The sequence below is a fragment of the Anoplopoma fimbria genome, chromosome 19 (assembly GCF_027596085.1).
Source record: "Anoplopoma fimbria isolate UVic2021 breed Golden Eagle Sablefish chromosome 19, Afim_UVic_2022, whole genome shotgun sequence".
Taxonomy (NCBI): domain Eukaryota; kingdom Metazoa; phylum Chordata; class Actinopteri; order Perciformes; family Anoplopomatidae; genus Anoplopoma; species Anoplopoma fimbria.
The window spans coordinates 22,843,658-22,866,027 of NC_072467.1; the positions used below are offsets into that span (position 1 = coordinate 22,843,658).

A 22,370-nucleotide genomic window follows, 5' to 3' on the forward strand; every position below is an offset into this window, starting at 1 on the left:
GTGTGTGTGTGTGTGTGTGTGTGTGTGTGTGTGTGTGTGTGTGTGTGTGTGTGTGTGTGTGTGTGAATAAGTCTGCAAGAGGGGGGGGGGGTGGAAAGAGGGCGTCCCTCTCGTGGTCCCTCCCCAGCCCTGCCCCTTCACATGGAGGAGTATCCCGTAGCAGGTCCCAAAACTGGAAACTCATTCAGTCCCTTCTGAATGGAGTGTCTTTAACGTGAGAGTGGAGGACTTAACTTTTCAGCACGAGAATATGAGAGCCACGCGTCCCGTCCTGGTCGGTGCCCTTCTGGCCCTGCTGCTCTGCCTCCCCAGTCCCGGTCATGGAGGTGAGTACCACTGCAAATCACTCTGTTAGGGTCCTGCCCCCCCCCCCCCCCCCCCACCCCCTCTTCTCACTTTCCCCCTCTGTCAGAAATGCACGGTGGGGGGAAACCAGACTGCTGTCCCTTGTCTGACGCTTCCCATGTGCATAAATCAAAGCATGACATGCTGATGAGTTAATGCAAGAAACTTTACCCTGCACCAATATTGCATTAAGCAAAAAGTTTCAGTAAACTCTGCTCTGCATCAGGTTTTTTTTTCTTTTCTTTACTTTTGTGTTGTCCACTCTCACAGTGGTCTTGCCATTCATTGCTCAGCAGTGAAACCCTCCTCTTCTCGGATGAAACTAAATACATGAGGGGAAAGATGTGCCAAGGGTCTGACCCTGAGACAACATCTGTCGTTTTTTTTCTTCTTTTTCTTTGCCTTTCAGTCTGTGTCCGGCTGAGTGTGTGTGAGAGCATTTACCTTTAGAATGTTTGCATTGAAAGTGTGTTGCCAAAAGGCAGGAGGTTGTGAGGATGAAGCCCTCTGTGGATACAGTTGGGGGTGAGCTGAGGTCCCTCTGCAGACAGCGATGAATGGCTCTTTCAGATAAATGCACAGTGGCAAGCAGAACTGCTCCTTACCCACCCAGAGAGGAGAGATGAAAGTGTGGCAGAGAGAGAGAGGGGGGGGGGGGCTAGTAAGGGAGTGAGAGAGGTAGTGTGCGCTTTTGGGGAGGGGGGATTCGGGGAGGCCGAGGGCCCGTACAATGGCCCCATAGTGCATGAGTAAAATCAGCTACAGATGTACCTTTCTCAGTATGATATGATGCAGCAGTTCTTAGTTTGTGTTCATTCTGAGGACAGTTTGAGTGGGATGTACATTGTTTGGGCGAGGCAAAAACCAGACAGTGGATGGGAAGTGTAAACAGTATATCCAAACAGCTTAACCACCTCACCTCGGCGCAAAATTGTACATATGGCGAGTTGGCAGGATCGGCCTTGGAATTAGAGCAGCTGTTGAGCCCATTGTCTTCCCCCCGGCTGTCAGATCTTCAAACTCTCACTGCAAATTCCACTCCAATTAAGTCCGGGCAAACCTCTCTGTGAGTGTTTCATTGGCAGCTAAAGTGAAAAAGTGTCTCTTGATCATCTGAATGGGGGAGGACCGCTTTGTCTCAGTGGCAGAGAATCAAAGCTCAGCTGGGGAGCTGGATTCAGATCGTCTGCACTGTGATCTGTTCGCTACAAGCACGAAAAAGACTCATCTACCCTTCTGTTTGCTCGTTTATAGATAAACCCCACTGAGTGGCGTGAGGGCGACACCTCCGCTAAGGATTTAGCTGTGCAATGAGCAATTTGACTGCTGTCAGAGTGTGGTCACAATGCCATTCCTGTTCTTCACAGAAACGTTCTTGCAAATCGGCGAGCATTAGCTAAATGCTGAAATGGACCCAACGTCATCAGATATATACGAGTTGGCAACGGAAGTGGCGTTATTCCCCAGCCATCCAGACAAGTTAGCAAGCTTTGAATAAAGAATTCAAACTGTCCAAAGCATCATAATATCTTGTTAATATGTTGCATTTTTCGGTTGTCATGATTGTTATTCTAACAGTGGACTCAAGATCTCCAGAATTCTGACGAATGCATCAGTGGTTGCTTGTAGTAACTTACGTACATTTTTGGCTTAGATAACAAACACAGATGGATATGTATTTTAAAATTGAATGAAGGCTTTTACGAGGACACAGTGGCAGTAGCTTCATGTCACCAGGCTTCCATTGAAATGCTGGTAGTGTCACTCATTGAACCAAAACAACTGCAGCTTCTATGGCTGCACCATATTATAGTGTTGACTACCTCTGGACTGAGGACACTATCAAAACGTATGTGTTTGTAGCACCCATTTTAACACTCAATGACTATGTCCTGGTATTTGATGTTCTGTACAGATAATGTAGTTGTAAGCATGTAGCAACTTATGCCCGTAATTTCTATCTAGTGTAACCGGTTGCTCCATCAAACACATGTGTATATCTGACCACTAAATGTTGGGCCACTTGCTCATGTAGTCTAACAACTCACTGATAGCACACATATCTGGAAAGTCAGTTTGTTTAGGTTGACAAGTTAGGCATTTCAAACTGTAGGGTCTGTACATACAGTAGTTGCATAGCTGACATGGTGCAGTAGAGTCATTTTCAACATATCAATAACCAAATGTTCTTCTAATCAAATCGATGGCAGATTAAAACAAGAGAACTGAATATGGGAACAGTTTCTCCTCGTAAAATTATCAGCTGGCACAATCTGCCTCAGTGTGAACAGAACTCATCCACTGACCCTGGAGGCCCTAATGTTGACCAGATGTACAGTCACTGATTAGATTTTGGCCCCCCTGCACTCAACAAAATTCCTGCCACAAGCTGCTGGGGAACTCTTCCTCAAATGACGTAGAAGGTTTGTATTTCTTACATGTGTTTACACCTTCAGATGTCATGAGCCACGCCTCACATGATGTCCAAATGATGGGGCACTTTTCTTGTCATTGGCATCTTTTTTCACAGAGGCACTGTGCAGTTGTTCTCCTGTGTTATAGCGGACTGGCTGAACTCAATCTTAATATAATTCTCCAATGCCATCAGGAAAGTCTTTTTCAGCAGCAGAGGAGGTTTGAGTCAAATCATGAACACAACAAGCGGTCCCCTATAATAAGGTTTTCCATGAGGTTTCTTTCAGTGATGCTTCCTACCACTCTCCCACAGTCTTATGCCATCGTGTTTCTTCCGCCCACATAACAGCCTCATGAACAATTATGATGCAGTGTGAGCATACGCAGGAGCACACCAAATCGATTCTATAATTTCCTCCGCATGTGGAATATATGAAGAAAACGTATGAAGGCTATGATGTGGGATTACCTGTTTCGAATGCTCGAAGACCTGCATGTTTGGCCTTGTGGTGATGTTACATTACATTACATTACAGTCATTTAGCAGACGCTTTTATCCAAAGCGACTTACAGGAAGTGTATTGTATGTTTTTGCCCTCAATTTAACATTGCACCTTTGTTTGATAACAGCATATTTTACCCAAGCTTACTTAATACCAGCCTATAGTGAACATCATTTCACCATAGAATTTAAAAGGGAAATACCTTTTTGGCATTAAAATACGAATAGTGTGGTTCTGTATTCAGTGGCCATGTGAGAGCACTTTTTTTCCTGAAATGAAGGGATGCTCACTTTATCATAGTTCTATCTGGAATTGAGTCTTTAAAACAGCCTGCAGCTTTGTGTCTCTTCAGTGGCCAGTAAGGCTGCACTTTAACCGCCACTTTACCAACTTTACCAACACCACAGACCGTGAATTGCTCTCTACTGCTTACGTGTTGTTTGGTTGGCCTGGTAAAATAGTTTTTATTTTTGTCCGTTGATTGGCACAAAAAGTTTGAGGTTGTTTGAAAGTCTTGTGCTCCTAAGGAAGCCCGACCACAACCACTCCCCTCTGTTGGTCAAACAGTGTGAAAAGCTAATGACTTCTTTCGTGCCCCATTACCAGCCTTTCTAAAAACAGTCTCCTGTTCGTTCATTTGTTTTGTCTTGTGTTGCTTTCTGAAAATCCATTTTTAACATATTGACGTTTTCTAAAATACAAATATGACCTGACAGATGAAGAGACAGACAAACAGACGGAGTAGAGAGAAAACAGAACTCCTGTCCAACTCTGTTGGCAGACGTACTGATGAGAAAAAAGCTTCCAGATAACACTGTAAGAGCATCGATTGAATCCTCACATTTCTAATTGAGGATGCTTGTCTTAAATTGCTCAAATAACATATAATAAGACAACAACGTCTACTACAAACACAGTGTAATGGTTTATGCATATTTGTGAGTTCTTTAGAGTCGTCTCGCTCCCGAATGTGTTTGCATTTTCAATTGCAAAGCTTAACGAGGGGATTTGCATCCCGAGACTGCACATGAGCATGCTATCTCCCCTGGTGTATAATGTCACTATGGCAACAAGAAAAAATGTATATGAAAATTTTCCTGGGCTTTGTGAAGGGTCTGTATACAAGGACTCCATGTGTTCCTCAAGAGTTGGCAGGGAGAATGGTGTGACTACAAGCGTCTGTACAGAGGATTTATAAGTCCAATATTTGCACAGGGAAATTGATGAGATTAGTGTTTTGCAGACTTTGCTGGTCCAACAGACACACTTTGTGGCCCTCCCCTCAACTCTTAGTTTAAACACAACGCAATGTTAGGACAGTATAAAAATGAGTCGTTTGCAGCAATCCAAACAAGAAAACCAGTGCTTCAAAATGCAGAACAGAATGTGCAGTCTCTTGCCTGCTTTCTGTTTAGGGAAATCCCTCCAAACGCGACTGAATGTCATCACTTCAGCTTTCTGAAAAATGTCTAAGAAAAAGAGAAATTACTTCTGTCTACACATCCAGCAGAAACTTTTACACAAAATGTAAGATGTAATCTGTAATGGAACACAGTAATACACATTTCTTGAACGAAAGGGACCAGGAAGAATAAAATATCTGTCAGGATAGCTTTAGTAAACTTTCACAAAATCTACACAAATGTAAACGTATGTTGGTTATTTGAGGGAGCTCTATAATACATTTAGAGCAGATCTGTTATTGAGGGATTGCTTCCACATGGCTCTCAACATGGCGATAGCTGAACCGGAGGCGATCAGCTAACAGTGTGAACAACACTCCATATTCCTTCCAATTATTATCTACTCGAGATCTTCCTCATTGTCAGGGTTTTGGTAAAAAAAAAAAAAAAAAAAAAAAATCATTAGTTTAATGGAATTTTAAGTAAAGAGGTCAAAAGAACACTAAAGTACGGTTTACATTTTTCTATTTTGTATTATCTTGTCACTAGCAAGGGCCAAATCATTTCAGGTGTTTTTTGTATAAATTATTATTTCAAAAAATGTGCTTCCGTACCATAGCTGTCATCGGGACGGTGTCAACGGGGCGGCCATTATCTAGCCACTCTTACACACAAATAGCGACTTTCATGCACAAACTTGCACACACAGCAGAAACGGCTACGTAAACAAAGCGAAGAGAAGCTGCTATTACAACTCACACAGCGGGAGAGCGACTTCATTCTCTGTCAACACGTTCTCATCCCAACTCGTCACATACTGACACTTGGTCAGACCCCTCAGCGTCACTTTCTAGCACACTGGGTGGACCACAAACGGCGATCTCCACTGCTGAGAAGAGAAGCCAAAGCAAGTAGAAGTGACATGTGAGTGTCATACCAAGTCGCTAAATGATATCTGCCCTGCTGCTTCACCCGGAAAGTCAACAACGGGCGTTCTCATCTCATCTTCACATAGCAAATAGTTGTTTGCTGCTATATGAATGTTCTGAATGTCGTATGTATAGAACCTTTAAAAGAGAATCAACTTTGGTTCTCAAACTTCAGTGCAGTACACGGATCCTTCCTGTAGTCTGGAAGCCATCCTGCTCGTTTACAATCTCGTCCTTTCTGGCTGCATGAAAATGAGACTTTTCTGAGCATGGAAGACAATCAATATTGATAACCTTTCTAATATGATATAACCTCGTTCACTTCTGCCTGCCTGATGTTTTATCCTGGCACTTTCAAAGGGAAAGTTTTAGTGACTCATAGTTTATTCATTTTTTTTTGGGGGTGGTTATGGCCCGAGGCAAACATCATTGCAAGAATCCAAAGTTAGCTGTATGGGCGACCTGGTTCACCCCGTTCCTTTCCTCCCAATAACTTCTTCATCTTGGTTCTACAGGTAGGATTTTATATATGACCTGCAGCTACAGGGTAGGCAGCATGTCTCCCTGTTGAGTACAGTGTCGGCCCCATAATTAATAATAATTTATTGTGACAGGTATGACTCCTGTAACCTCAATAACTCCTGCCAAGACACTGGACTATTGCTGCTCTTTAACAGCGGGCTGCTGTGGTCACATAAGCACGGCAGCTAAAAGCCAGTTATGTGAAATGCATAAGAAATCCCTTAAAACAAAGCCAGAGTTGATGACAATTTCATAATTTATTTCACTGAAGTACAGGATCATTTCAGTTCACTACAACTTCTTGTTCGCATTGTTTGTGCCATCACTTGTACTAATTATGATAATGTATTCACCAAAGTAACTGCTGAGATCTTGAAACCCAGTTACATTCAAAACAGGGCGAGACGAGTCATTGGTCCAACAATCAGACAGGGCCAATATTTTAGCCACATGATTGGATCAACTTTATTTGGAGGTAAAACTGGTTTTGAGCCCAGAACGCCCCCAAATACTAATAATCAACCCCCAAACCTTATTGCTTATACAAATGCATACATACACAGGAAAAAAGAGATGTAGAGAAATTGGGGGTTCAATGGGAGCCCCATTTACCCCAAGGCCCCATAGTTGGTTAATGTGGCCCTGTCTAAGGGTTTCTTAAAAGCCAGTTTGATCATCTGACTGCTCGTATTTTTTACTCTTTTTAAGCATGCCAGATCTAAGCAAATGACTTGAAGAGCCCTATGGTGTAATTACTGACAGAAATAATGGCCAAAAGTACTAAATTAAGACCCAAGTTGTAATAAATCAGAAGAACCCTTTAAAGCAGCAGAAGCATGTGATGAACATATCAAGATGTCAGAGCAGATGTGCCAGATGCACAACCCTTCCAAAATAAGAGAAAGTTTTCTGAATTTATCACTAGCATTGTTGTCATACCAAAGGCAGAGAACTTAAAATGAACTTAAAATATCATTGTGATGCAAGAACAGTGCAAAAAAAGACATGTCCCTTGACTTGAGGACTCCATAGTCCCCTGGCAGATGATCGTTCCAGACATTGCTCTTTTTGAGGTTGCTGGCTGTCAACGGCAGGCTGCTCGGATTATATTTTAGGGCCATGATCTGTTTAGAGCAGGCAGACGGCCCACACACAGACCTCATTTAGCCCTGGGTGTGTACACAAAAGAGTTTCTGTACATAAACACAAGCCCAGATTCTCTCCTTAGGTGGAAGGTCAAAAGCCATCTGATGGTGTGTTCCCGTGTTGTTTTAACCCCTACCAAGTCAATCAGATAAGTCAGTGGAAGGGGGTTTCGCTGCAATTTACTCATGAATGTTCCACATCCAGATTTCAGCTCTGTAAGTGGCAATTTGGGATTTCAAATTGTTGTTAAACTGTGAATACCTTGTCGTCATGCAATTTAAGGCAATTCTGAGAGACAGTCTGACCTACAGCAGCTGCAGACTGGGGCTAGAGCTGCATGAATGAAGAAGATGATAGTCACATTAACCCAAGTTAAACGTGTTTCAAAGGGGCACTATAACATTTAGCCTTAGCATTCTCTTCACATATGTTAATACTTTGAGTTTTACAGGCCATTGGTTTTTCATATATATATATATATATATTTTTTTTGTTTTTTTTTTGTTTAACAGCCGTAAATTTCATTACCAGAGTGTGGAGATGATACATAAATATCTATGCTCATCATACTTCTCACTAAGATACCTGAATAACTTTGTAATGGATTACCATCTACAACATTTACAGTATAAGATTAAGAGTCTACAGTCATGCTAGCTGCATGCTTGCAGTGGTGATGTTTGCCATATTTTCCACCTTACTTTAGCATGCTAACATTTTTATGAATTTGCACTACATACAATGTATGGTTGGAATCCCACAGTGGACACAGCTAAATTGCTTGGGCAAAAGTCCTATTAATTGTGCGTCCTTGGCCAAAAGCTTAACACACTCGGAAATCTGGAAATTAGATTAGATTTGGTTCATGATGTCTTTGAGGATATTGGCTCATTGCAGCCGCAGGCAAAAGGATATGGATGAATGGAAGAATGAGATTAATGTCAATTACTGAACAAGCAGTAAAAACGGAAATAAAATAAAACAGTACTGCAAAAGATGAAAGAGACAAAGCTAGATTCACCATCATGCACATTAGGATACATGGAGGACCACGCCCTGAAGTGAAACACAAAATCAAATCAAAATGTGTTATGACGCTAAGAGAGATGGGCTAATATTCTTCCCCCATTGCAGCTACTGATCTCTCAGTGTTTATTTTTGATAAGAGCTGTTGGGGAGTTTTGTGCCCAAAATGGAAACTCCCGAGAAAATTCTCATTATTGCAGAACTGCCAACTTTTCAATAAGCAGGAATTATGCATGACCAGATGTCTCGATACGAGTGGCCTTTTTTTCAGTTTTTCTTTTTTTCTGAGAACAGTCAGTTTTATCATTTTTGGTTGAATGAAGGGGAATCAGTTCAATTCTTGCTGCCATTGTTTTTCTTATCCATTGGAAAATAAATTAAAAAGATGAAGGAATTACTTATTCAGTTTACTCCCCAAGATCAAACCTCAAGATCTTCCCTTCCTGTTTGTCGTGAATGTTATCAACTCATAATATTGACAGATTTTGTTATCGTACATCATATGACATACATTAATGAGTAAATCCGATTTAGGAACAATGCTTGCTTTGTAGAACACTCTGCATCGCATGCAACTCACATGCCCTGATCGGCGGAATCAGCCGATGTGGCCAATGCGGTAAGGAAAGGCTGCTCAGATACTGGAAAAGCAGCGTGAATCATGGGAAATGTTTTCCAGTGTTGGGCTGACTCATCTGAGACACATTAGAAAAAGCCTGAGCTTTCCACTCCAACATCTGGAGACGGCTTGGTCAGTTAGTAGCGATCCAAAGCTGGAGCCTTTTAATCAAAATGTCCCTCCGCTTCTCTTTACCTAATATAGACAAAATAACTGCGGTGAAAGAATGTGAGTGTGCCACAATTAGCCAAGTTTTGAAGAATGCTCTGTGTTAGATCTGAAGCAGCTCTTTAAACAGGCACCAAGAAACCAGCTTGTTATCAGATGTGTTGCTCACAGCAACCGTAAAACCTCTGGGAACTTCCTTTTTAACAAGTTCCATATATGGAATGCACACACACAGTAGTGACTCAAATGCATGAAATTAAAAATGGAAATGAATGAACTTAAATTGTAAAAACGTCTTTACTATTCATGTGATGTATATTGCATTTCACATTTGTCAAGTTCCGTTCAACATAGCACTTTCCCTCAGAAACGTCCAGCAGGGACCGGAGCTCTCACATGAATATGACTCACTATATTAAATATAGAGAAATCCACTGAGAGTGCGAGGACTCCCTCCAGTCCTGAGGGTGTATGACTCATAAGCACAAGGCCACTGCGGTTAATCATGAGACATCTGACTCCAAACTAATAGTTCTTTGGCTTCTAATTAGTTCTCAACTCTAAAACGTTATTAGCCTTTGCTCCAAGACTAGATGATTGAGTTTTATCCTCAAGGGGCTTCGATATTTTAATCTCCTGAGAGAAATGAAATATTTCTACATAGTGCGTTTGGTCAGGGACAGAGTTCTGACACTAACAAAGTTTGTAGATTCTTGCACCTGGAAGTTTATTTTGAAAAAAACTGTATGCATGTAACAAGCGGAAATTGACACGTGTTGCTAGACATTCGTGGGAAAACACACGAAAAATGTGTGATAACTTTTGGTAGGATATCATTTGAAGCATTTTATGATGATAAGTTGCTTTGATTCACATGAGGATGACTTTGTAAAACCTTTTAGTTTTTATCCAAACAGCCAGTCTCCTGCTTTATTGGTCCCATAACATAGCAGCGGGAGTCTGCGGTTACAGTAGCAGTGACACTTTTCACAGCATGCTGACATCCGTCCTGTCGAAGATCTTCATCAGCAATGCCGATGGGCCATGAAGTGTGAGGAATTTATTCAACGCCAGACAGCCTCATTGCAGCAGTCCCAGTACAGTCAGAATCAAGGGGCACTGTGGGGTAGCACCAGGCCTGGGATCAGCCAGATGACAGTCTGGAGTAGCTTGCGCCAGATAAATATAGCTAGACGGGAGAACCAACAGAAGAGCATGTTGCTTCACATGGGGTTGACGAAAGAGGGAAGGGGGAGAAAAGGCGACCCAGGGTGGAGTGTTTTTATGTGTGTGTGTGTGGGGGGGTGTGTATTCTGTTTGTTCTGCGGTTCACACAAGTCTCAGTGTTAGGGAGCCCGAGCAAATGTCGTCATACCGCTGGTTATGATGGCTTAAAATAACCGGGGGAAATGATGTGTCACATGAAGTTTGGTTTGACTGTAGCATGAAGCGGAGAACAGCTGCACAGTGGAGCTGAAGCACACGTCTCTGGTCTGTCCGGCCAGACAACCAAACTCCTTGTGCAATCGTGTGTTGAATCTTTTTCACACTAGCACTAGTTTAACACAATAGTTTTTGTTAAACTATTGTTAGTAAAGCATCTCCTGGCTGTAGCTTTATATTTGCTGCACAGACATGAGATCGTGACCAAACTTCCCATCTAACTCTCTGCTAAAAAATGAATGAGCAAGAAAATGTCTTGGCTTTAAACAACCGCTCTATGGACTGTTCATGTTGATTGCAGACAGTGCAAAACAGGGATTTAAAAATAGTTAAGTCTCCTTCATTAATTCTTCCTTGCAGATAAATAAAATGTCAAATTTTTTCGTGCCCCACCCTCTTCCACAAAATTCACATTTCATGAAATTTGGGGAGACCATTCCAAAATCGATTACATGCACATCTAAAGCAATGGAGGGGTGACACTCTCTTGTAGAAGAGAAAAAAACATTGTGAGAAATGAGGAAAAAAAGGGATCTTTGAGCAACTGACAACAGCTGCTGAAGTCAACAAATGATCGGCCAAACCAGAAGAAATGAAGATGACAGGAGAGAGTGCACACCGAGAACAACCGTTACTTTTGTGGCCAACTATGCAATCTGATGTATCGTATTGTGCCAGACTGGGTCATGGGAATCGACCCAACAGAATGCAAAGATACGTAGTAGGGAAGCTGACCACGCCTGACTCCGGAGCATCCTGTCGTATCGTAGCCAAATATTCATTCCCAAGCTTTTTCTTTTGACAAATAACTACTTTATAAGTGACCACAAAGTAAACTATTTAACATAGTTGAGTTCAGTTTAGATTTGGTGAGCTTAGTTGCAATGTTCCCAGAGTCATTTTCTATCATCCTCTGAAGTGTCGATTTTAACACCATGGAGAAACGACAAGAAAACTCCCATTTCTTCTTTTAAGCAAACGGGGTAAACATGCGGCCTGTTCAGGTATTCCAATCCAACAGAAATGCTGTCCGACCCTTTGTTTAGTACAGATGCCACCAGAGGCTGTTTAGCTAATTTGCAGGGTGAGAGAGCATTTTGCAACACATAAGAATACCAATAACCATTGGGTGGTAATTAGCATAGGTTCAGCCTAAGGGGGGAAAATTTGACTTGCTTTTTTTATGGCTGATCCTCTAATGCACATTAATTTATTAGAAAAATGAGCATGCTCCTGGTGTTTCTTTGCCCTCTTTCCATTAATTGCATAAACTACTCTTATAGATGTGTGGGAAGGAAAATCTGGCAAAGTAAAAACAAAATGTGTTATATAAGGCCATTTAGTTAAAGTTTGTTTTGGGGAAAGTCTTGTGTGTGGCATTTACTCTTAATACTTTAAAATGGTTAAGATGCCTCAGGTGTTGAACTTACAACACATTATCACTCCCAACTTGTCAAATACCGCCTGTTCAGTGGCCTAATGCTTTAAACTATGACACTGTGGTTACCTCTCTGGCGTAAATTTGGGAGATTTCTGGAACATTGTGTCAGTTTCCCCTCATTACATGCAGGTTCTTTACAGAATAAACTTCTGTGTTCACAGGAGGAAGCCAGTAAATCCAGAGGCTATACTCCTTTACTGAATTTATCGACTAATAAGCCTTAGTTCAGTCTCAAATGGGAGATGTAAGTGAAGAGGAGACACTTTTAATCAGGTTTGTATTATGACTCAATTGAGACTTGATGGGTGAGTCTGAAGCTTCACACACACACATCTTCTAGTCTACTGCAGCAGACAGTGGAAGAGAGTTCACGAGTTTAAAATAGAAACATCTGATCCCTGGATAGTGTGGTCCAAACTTTAACATAGATTAGATTTCATTGTAAAAAAGTTTTACAGCCTCAACAAACTTTACAAAATGTACGTTTTGCACCCGGACTTTATCAAACCAGATAGCGTAACAGTCTGTTGAGGTGGATGGGTTTAGAGAACTTATGGGACTAAATAAGGATTTATACAATCACTGATCGTAAGAGAAATGTGAAAAATCTAAAGAATAATAATAACACCATTAGGTTTTCCTTTCTCCGTAAATATTTTCCTTCGGTAATTTGTGTATCTTGGTGGAAGTCTTAACAGAAACTCTTATAGCAGCTGTTGTTGCAGAGATATTCTACTGTCATCCGACAGGCAGCTACTTGTGAGCACAAATATTTTCCTGGCAACAGAAAGTGGAATAAGCTGGGTTCACTGCCTTGCCAAATTGTGGATTTCATTTCCATGCATAAGTAGAACATGGTTCTCAAAGGTAGAGAAGACTGCCGTGTTATCTTAAAGGTTGTATGTGCTGTATTTCTGTAAAAAACAGGGATTGCAATTATTATCCCGGTAATTGAAAGTAAACATCTGAAGCCAGTAAAATCAATCAGCTTGATATCAATGATTGAAAATGCACACAATCAAGAATACGCTATAATAACAGATCATTGATTAGGTTTAATCATGGGCGACCTTATTAGAGGCTGCATAATAAACACAACAGATCAACATCCACTTCTGTTTGCAGCCTACGGCATATTACAGTAGGAAACCTTCAGTCTCTATTCTCATAGCTGATTTTTTTTTTTTTCTAAGCAGCCAACTCCACTTTGCAGAAAAATGTCTTCACATTGTTCTACCGGAAACGCTCGCCTCCAGATAGCACTGCAGAAGAGGCTGTTTTCAACATGGCACCTATACCGCAGTGCTGAGAGCTATAATCCAGAAAACATTCTAATAAAAACATAGTTTGCTGGTCCCTCGAAATTTGAAAACTGCCAGGGAATGTTGAGCCGTTACCTGACATCTGTCCTGGTGCATGCAAGCCAGCATTCCTGAGCCTGTACTTGGGCTGAGTGGATACAGTTTGGGAGCTGATGCTGGGAATTAGCTCTGTAGCACTTTCAAGTGTAAACTGAATGTAAAACAGCTGCATAGAAGTGTCACTGAAGTTAGTATTTAATCCAGTTGAAGAGGCTTTGTTGTACACAACACTTGGCTGCTGCTTCTTAAAAGACAAATAATAAATTATTAATTTTATTCCTGACCATACTGGAAGAAATTATATGATACAATGGTAAGAGATTTGGGATAAACTCCAAAGTCTTTGATCCTTGGAAAAATATATTCAGAAGTTTCAGAATAAACTAATCTAAGCTGCGAAGAATTAAAAATAATGTATATTTCCGACACACTAGAGGGGCCAAAAATCTGTGCGAATACTTTGCACCTCAATATATTTTTTTGGACTGTTGTTGAGCGGTGAAAAAAGCAACTTCATGTTTTTTTGTACCTCTCTCACTGCAAATTTAGCCATCAATGAATCCTAAGAACGTGCACGGTAGTGTAGCCAAGGGTCAACAAAGGCAGCCCATTCTCGTGCGGCTGATTCGTCACGCCCCTGGTGCGTAAAGGCCTTGACTCTCGGATGTATGATTAATTCCAGAGCAGACCTCCTTGACCTCAAAGTTATAAACTATTGATGGTGGTCTCCATGTGAACTCACTGCTGACTCCTGAATTGCTCCACGGTGAAGTCATTTGGAAACAACTTAGTGGCCCCCGAAAACAGACTGTCTGTGTAAAGAATTAGGGTAGTGGGATAATATATCCTGTAACAGGCTGTTGTACTAGATTTATGAATGAGGCTTTAACTGTGAGCAGGTGTGTTGTATTACAGATATAATATCCTCCTTCCTGAAAGTTGTGAGCTACAAAAATAGATTTTAAAAGAAAAGGGCCCCATTGCATTGTTGAGTGAAATGTAGACAAATACTGTTAAACCACTGAAACTCATGTCTCTTATGGGAGCATGGTATGATTTTAGTGAATCACTGTGCAGACTTGGAGGACACATTGTGTGTGGAGGATGCTGTGGTCGACCTTTTATTGCCAAATCCAACAGGAGCAGCCCTGCACTGCCCGGCTCCACCCGGCCTCGCCCTTCTGTGTCAGCTCCACTCGGCCTCCTCCTCACACGCCAAGAAAGGCAAAATATATGTGAAAGTATGAATGCAGTGACTAAATTCTATTTATAGTCCGAATAATAACTACGACATACATGATGAAATTAAATACCAGACAACAAAGACAGCTTTGACAACGTTTTTCAGTTCAGCGAGACAACCCTTATTATAAAAGCTACCTCCCTTTTCTTCTCTTGGCTTTTTCCACTACATTTCATTCCGTCGTACTTGTCCCAATTCATATTATTTTGTGGCCTCATCCAATGATATTCCACTAAAATTACTAAGTCCCTGGAGAGACTGCATAAGGAACATTTGAAATACACCAGTGAATACCTTTCTCAGCATCACATGCATCCCACACAGGTGTTTGAATATGGTTTTCTGTAATTCTGCTACAATATACACAGTGGACGGTTTGTATGATATCTTATGAAACGTTATTTCAAAATTGTGGGCGTTTTCCTACAAAGTCCAGCAACATCAGGCTCAGAAGGTAGAGAAGGTTTTCCCTTATTTAGAAGATCGGAGGTTTGATCCCTGGCTCCTCTAGTCCATGTTGATGTGTCCTTGGGCACCTAACCCAAAATTGACCCCGAAGACTGAGCCATCAGTGTGTGAATGGGTGAATGACGCTTTGAGTGGTCAAAATACTAGAAAGGCATTAAATAGTGCACGTCTATTTACCATTGACCATTTTTCAAAATAAACTTAGTAAGGTTTAGGCAACAAAACTACTTATTAAGGTTTAAGAAAATACCGTGGTCTGGCAGAAATACCTAAGAAACTGGCGTTACATAAGTGAGGAAATTGCGTGATAATGTATTAACGTTGACTTCACGTTTCTCACAGGGCATGAACAGCTGTCTCCTCGCGGAAAAAACGCCTGCCCTGTCTGTTATTTTGCATTTTGATTTCGTCGGATATCTACGTATTATAGTGCGTTCATTTTCCGTACGTATAGCTACGAAAGCTGTATGAGACCAGCCTGATCAAAACTCTGGTCACCTCTTTTGACTTTATGGGAGCATAGATTGAACCACAGCATCCTGCCGAACTAAGACACTCAACAACTGGACTATTGTCTCTCTACAGTGTAACTCATACCCAAACTGTTGGCTTGGAAGCCACACAGCAAAGAACATTTTTGATAATGCATCATTCATGCATTCCATACCGTGCAGTGCAGTGCAGCGTTATTTCCACGGGCCTTATTCTCGGTAAAACAAACACATCTGTAGAACATCTGAATGCCAGCTGGATGGCATTGGGTGCCTTTGGCAGGATTATCGAGAATCAGTGCCTTTCGGAACAGCATTCATTTGTAGTCAGAATATATATGGGCTGCTTCATTTAGCCTGGGGAATTCAATTCCTCAACCTAATTTAAATTCTAATAAACAACTGTGAATATATTCATCACTAAAGGCCACAACTCATTTACATCCGATTCACAGGGCCAGTGTTATGAATTTAGAACAGCCTCCACATATGCTGCGTTACATACATGTTTCAAACCCATTATAATATCGGAGAGCCGCTGACAAATCAAAAGAGGAAATAAATGGCTAAACTTGGATAGGTTTTGATTTTTATAGGCATGTTAAAAAAAAGTGTGACCTTTGAGTGAGTGATATTTATTTTGAAATGGATGTTTGTATCATGAGATTCAGCAGGTCTGTTAGCCTCATCTACTAAAAATTACATTCTCACACAAAAAAAACTGCATTTGCAATTACATTTCGACTGAAAACGTATTTATTTCCATTTCATGTTTGTTTTTGACTTCTCAAAATTCGCCGTGGAGCACAGGACTATCCCCCTGGAGGTCGCTGTTCATGTCCCTTGTTTGAATATTACATTACATCGGCAACTTTACTAAGGTAACAAACGTTTATTTTAAGCAAAACCATGATATTTTTACTAAAACAAACCAAGTCGTTTTGTGGCCTAAACATAACCAAGTCATTTTGTTGCGTTATTATTTTTGTTTGAATGTACAACGTTAAAAATGTGACCAAAATCCATGAGAAACCCTTTGAAATGTAATGGAGATTGCAGCTCAGTTGTATAGGAACATTATAATGTAGGACTCAGGGTATTTTTGGATTGGAAGGATCACTTATGTATCTTCCTGGCAGCTCTCAGTATGTTGTTAAGGGCTCCAAAGAGCACCAAAGTTACATGTATATATTTTCTTGTAAATTACTAAAATGCTTGAAATGGGTTTTTTGATAGTCACATGGCAACGACAGGGAGTAGAAAATGTCCATTAGCAGTTGTTCAGCCCGGCAGCTAAGAGAGAGGTGCTCGGGTTTATTCATCATGGACAAACAGTTCAGCACAACTCACCATCGAGCTGTCTGTCAAAATACATCTTATATTTCCTGTGTGTGCCTTAGTTTAACTACAGCTTCTCATTGAACGTGACTGTTGCAGTAAGCGCCGCCACACCAGATAACTGACGCAGTTAAAAATAAAACACATTATTAAGGTCTCATGAAGCTGCTGTTGCACAGAGGGTGACGCTATTGGAAACAAGACCAACGCCCTGACACTACGCCAAAAGCCTTCTGGTGAAACAGCAGATCAGAAGCCTGCAGAAGAATCTCTTTTGGCCAAAAATACATCTTTTGCTGCTCACCAGAAAATCCCCTCCTCCCACTGGGTACACTGCGTACTTTCTCTCCGAGTCTTTCTTTCCATTTGGACTTTTCCTCTGCAGCACTTAGTCAAGTGTCGGTTGGAGCAGATTCTTGAGGACACAAAGACTCCTTTTACAGTAGCCATCTGAAAAATAACTTTCGCTGCCATTTGTTTAGTTTGCCTTTTTTTTGGTGGGAGAGGCGGTTTGCTCCACAGCCTGGGTTGGATGGCCCCTCCTTTTTTGCAACAGAGTCACTCCGCAGCTTATAAATGTTTAAAAAAGGAGCCTACTTCTAGTCCATCCAAAACCACCTCAATGCTTGGCAGAGTTAGAGGACGAACGCAGTAAAAAAGTAGCAAACACAATCCATGTCATCAGCAACGCGAAACAGTGTCGGTTGTGCTTGCAAGGCTGAGTGTTTGTGAGCAACAGAGCTCCCCAAAAGTGTTGTCAACCTCACTGCAAGACCCGCGCTTTATGTTTCCTCACCACATCCCCGGTATGTTTGTTTATCACGTGGCAGAACCGTTTCTGTTGATATATACTCTCCATATGGCAGGTGTGGAGGGCGATGACAGATATGGATACTTCAGAGATATGGAATGTTTCAACACCCGGCTTCATGACATTAAGCAGTGGGCACATTCACACTGGGGAGGCACCAGCGTTAAACTGTGGCCTACGTGTCTTGCTCAAAGGCACCTCATTGGACCTTTTCAGTGGGAGGAAACGGCATTACTCAACCCCAGGCTCATGTGGGGATTCAAACTGACATCCCTGCAGTCATAAACCCTCCTCTACAACCTTCATGCCACCAGCTCATGCATACGCTTTCGCTTGATCAGGAGGACCTTTATCATTGGAGGCTGTGTGTTTATGCCTGTTTTTGCCTGAGTGGGTTGAATTGAGCGTGTCTGTGGCTCATCGGGAGGATTCTCGAAATGAGGATCCCTGTGTGTTTATATATGTGTGAGTTTTCATGCGTGTGGCCATCGGAGGCATGAAGACAGATGGATGAGTCATACATTTTAAGCTTCTCACTTGTGTTGCTGCCAAAATATTCAGTTCCGTTGTTTCATTTTAATCCATATTTATGTCCTTTGTTGTTCTGTGGGTAAAAAAAACTTTTTAACAAACCTGTTTGCCAAAAAATATGGTTTGGAAATAAATGTAAATTTCTCCCAATAATGACAATTACTATGTATTTGATGCCAGTTAATCTTTGCATACACTGAAAACACAATGATCAAAATATATCAGGTCAAGTTTAGACCACGTTATTGTGCAGTTGACATCAGAAGTTGTAAAACTTTACACTGACTTCATGCAGCATTAACAACATATCGTTAAAAAACAGAACTCACTGAAAATATCCGCGCTAGACAGCCAACCCTGTCTACTAAGAAATTACCCATTCAACTAACTTGCAAGCTCAATAACGTTTCTAGGGAAACAGAATTTATCTCAGATAACCTTTGCAGCTTGCAACAGTTTGCAACAGTTTGAAACACTTGGTTAACGTCTTAATTTGAAACAAAACAACAACAGAAAATGCGACATTACTACTTAATAAGGATTAGTAAAAAAAACGTCATTGTTGGGCTTAAAATTCGACACAAAATAATAAATTGGAAAAAAATAAATAAAAAATGATTAGCTTACACTGGACACAAACAGAAGTTCCCTAGTTGAAAACCATGTGTTTTCTACCCATCCACCACCACAACCTCCTCCCTAATACGACTTCTGTGAACTGATTTAAAAACTTCTTTGTGATATGAAGCAAACTTAATCCACAACGAAATAAGTTCCCTTGAAACCTAATTCACAATGCAGTTTTGTTGTTGACAGGGCTGGATCCAGCACCACATCCAATATATGACTCTAAAAAAGAAAAATATCCTGCAGATTTAAAGAGAAAATATAAAAAAACCTGCTGACCAAACTGCCTTAAGTACCTGGTCTCACTTGTCTGGCAAAAACAGCCACGTACGCATTTGTAGTGATGGCTTGTTAAACGTTAATTACCTGCCGTCACTGAGCTCACATTATCAAATTACCTCGAATGCGAACCATCTCTGCAGGTGGGCTGCTAAATATTCTGTAAAGTGTGGCTCTTTATTTTTAGCAGTTTCATTTAAAGCACAAAGCGGCAGTGAGTTACCTGTAGCTCCTCTGAAACTTAGTGTTTTTATGTGAAGCCAGGGTGATGATCTGACTTTTCCAACCTTTTCCTACCTCCTGACTTCAACTTATGTGTTGATTGGGCAGAAAACAGCAGTGTGTTCAAGCTGTGTGGTGTTTTGTTTTTTAATTTGTCAGAAAACTAGCCATCTCACAATCCCTCAAAGTGTGTTAAACTTTTTTACAACATTTTCAACATCAAACAGATATGAGAGGCTCTCGGCCTTTTTGTCTCTTTGGTTGGACTTGTGCTTGTTATTAAGTTTGGGTTAAGTTTGGGTGCAAGCGCTCGGTGGCTTTACAAATTGGTTCAATGGGACTGAGCTTGTGGAATCAAAGCAAATCAGCACACATCAAAAGAAATAGAAATGACATCCCCCTCACACATGATGGGAAAAAAACGGCACGATAATGCGTCTTTATGAAAGTCTGACCCTAATAAGAGTATAATCGCATTGGGAGCTGTGAAATCATATGTTCACCCATTAGCAAAAGGAAACACACTTCTCAGTCTCTCTGATTAGTCCAAGAAGCTCCCAAAAGGGCCGTTAGCGTGCACACTCGAGAATGTATTTAAATCCAGAGGAATTTTAATTGCGCCCAGATAGCTTTCAACTGGGTTAGCTTGTGTTGTTTGGATGGTTAATTAATGGTTTTGTAAGCTGTTTTCGTTTCATTCGCAAACTCAGAGCGGAGTAAACAAGCAGACAACATCATCACAGGTGACGTACGGGACTTTCCTTTTAGCATAAAAAAACATTTAAACATACTTAACATATTTTATTTTACAGTAATAGGGATTTAAGTACTTGAATACAATCTCCTTTTCAGCCACTGCTGATGATCAGATGATTGACTGATTGGTTGATGATTTATGTGTCTGTTTTTCAAGCCTCTTTGAGAAAGGATTGAATTAAAGAAGAAGAATCCACTAAGAAAAGGTCAAATTTCTACATTCATCAATGGTTAGAAATGTTGTGGTGGATGCATTCAGATGAAGAAGCTGCTTTTTTCTCATTTGTTGGTCTGATGTTTCTTTTTTACTCAAAGTGTGTTGCCAACTTGCCAGATCATCCAGATCTTTGAAATACTCAAAAAGCTAATCCTCAGATTTATGAATATCATATCCGTTGGCGTGGAATTTGATCTCCCTGTGAGGTATGAGATGTGATATATGCATGTTCAGACCATGTGGTGCATTGGTTCTCACACATACTGACATTCTGCGACGTTTGCTTACTGAGCCAGTAAGCACCGGTGAACACATCTGCAGATGGTTTATGTTTGCTTAGTACTGTAGGAGGCCTCCTGTCACAGTTTCCACCCTGTGTTTTATACGTGAAAGTATATCATCTTTACTTTAATGAGGTGAAAAGAGAACAGAAAAGTTTAATCTTCACAAACTTGTCCTCTTCCAAAACGAGCCAGATGTAACATAAAGCATGATAATTCCCCTTTTTTGGAAAAAGTTCAAGGAGTTTTACACGGCCAACATTCTAGTAACAACTAATGAAGCAAAATGAGCGTCCCGCATACAGGTGTGCTAGAGGGATTTCTGCAGGAGGTCATAAGAAGAGCAAGTATAGCAGAGAAAAGGCCTGCCTCAAACTTTAAGCCCCTTAACGTCGAACCTTAAAAAGGGATTATCACCATTTTCCTGACTTTTGGATGTTTGACTCCATGATCAAGCTCAAGATTCTTTTTACACAGATTGAAGAGCTCCTCTGTGTCTGCTGTAGTCAAGTTCATTCTAACAACCATTTATTCTGAAATAGTCCTTAACACACACGCTGTGATTATGAATGAGCTGGGAAAGTTAGAAAATGTCATCCATCAATAGACATTGATTAAAGTGAATCACTGTGAAATCTCTGTAATGTTTAAGGCTACATTAGGCAACTTATTGCACATTAAAATATCAATTTCTTATTGAACCAATGTGACAAAAGTGGGACATTAACAGGGAGGAACAGCAGTAATTGGAGAAGTAAAATTGTTATGGATGTGACTATTGTCTTTCTCTTGTAATACCACCCACTTTTTTACCACTCACTACAATTTTGTGTATTTCTTAGTCTTGAGCTCAAGCTTCTGTCACAACAAGTCATAATCGTTATTTGTTGAATCCTGGTAGACCTGTCAATCAAGTCAACAAAACCCTGAAAACACACCCTCCTTACATCCTCATATCATCTTAATGAAACAACATTTGTCATAAATTGACATGTTTATACACAATAGAAGGCATTAATAAAGCAAGGCCATCACATCTTGTGAAAAACAAATATCGACTCTCTATACAAGAGTCCTCTTTCATCATCCTGCATCTCACGACCCTGTAAGATTCCCCCATGGTGATTAAGAGCAAAAGACAGTCTTCCGAAAGCAGTGAGCAGCCTGTCTAGGAAAAGAAACAGATCTTTGGTCGGCCTTGGCATCCTTTGATATGAAGGGATCACACAGTAGTTGGTGCAATACATAGATTTTTGAATACAAGTTAGACCTTAAACTTTAAAGCACCCTTTTCTACCATTTGTTTTGCTACCAGTCGACATTCAAAGGCTATATTAAATATAAAATCGGAATGTTACATCAGAAAGTGAAAGTCTACTTCTCGCTAGTAAAAGGCGATCCTGTATATACAGTACTGTGTAATTGAACTGCCAGACTGTAAAACCAGACATGCGGTCAGGGCGCCAATGTCGGCTTAATGGCAGCATGTTAAGCACATGTTCATAAAACATTAGGAGGGAAATGGAGAAGAAAGAAGGTGAAGGACAGAACATTTGCTCCAGAAGGGACCATTACCTGTAATGGCAGCCATCATGACATACTTCCACTCATCCACAGTGAGCAGGAGCAGAGAAGTAGACTCTTGGATGGAATTTATTTGCATATTTTAAACACGAGGTACACAATTTCTTCTTAGTATGCTGCTAAAAATGTATTTTATGTTCCTCGTCATAATGTACACTAGCTCTCCAACACAAGAACCAGTCTGTTTTCAATCCTACATTT

At 40.8% G+C, this 22,370-nt stretch overlaps 1 protein-coding gene across 1 annotated transcript in view; it reads left to right on the forward strand.

Moving 5' to 3' along the window:
- The first annotated feature begins 250 nt into the window (after window positions 1-250).
- cspg4 (chondroitin sulfate proteoglycan 4) overlaps window positions 251-22,370 on the forward strand; it is a 66,858-nt gene continuing 44,738 nt past the window's right edge. Inside the window, exon 1 of the mRNA XM_054620408.1 lies at window positions 251-326. Coding sequence (XP_054476383.1) covers window positions 251-326 — 76 coding nt within the window. The remainder of the gene's footprint in view (window positions 327-22,370) is intronic.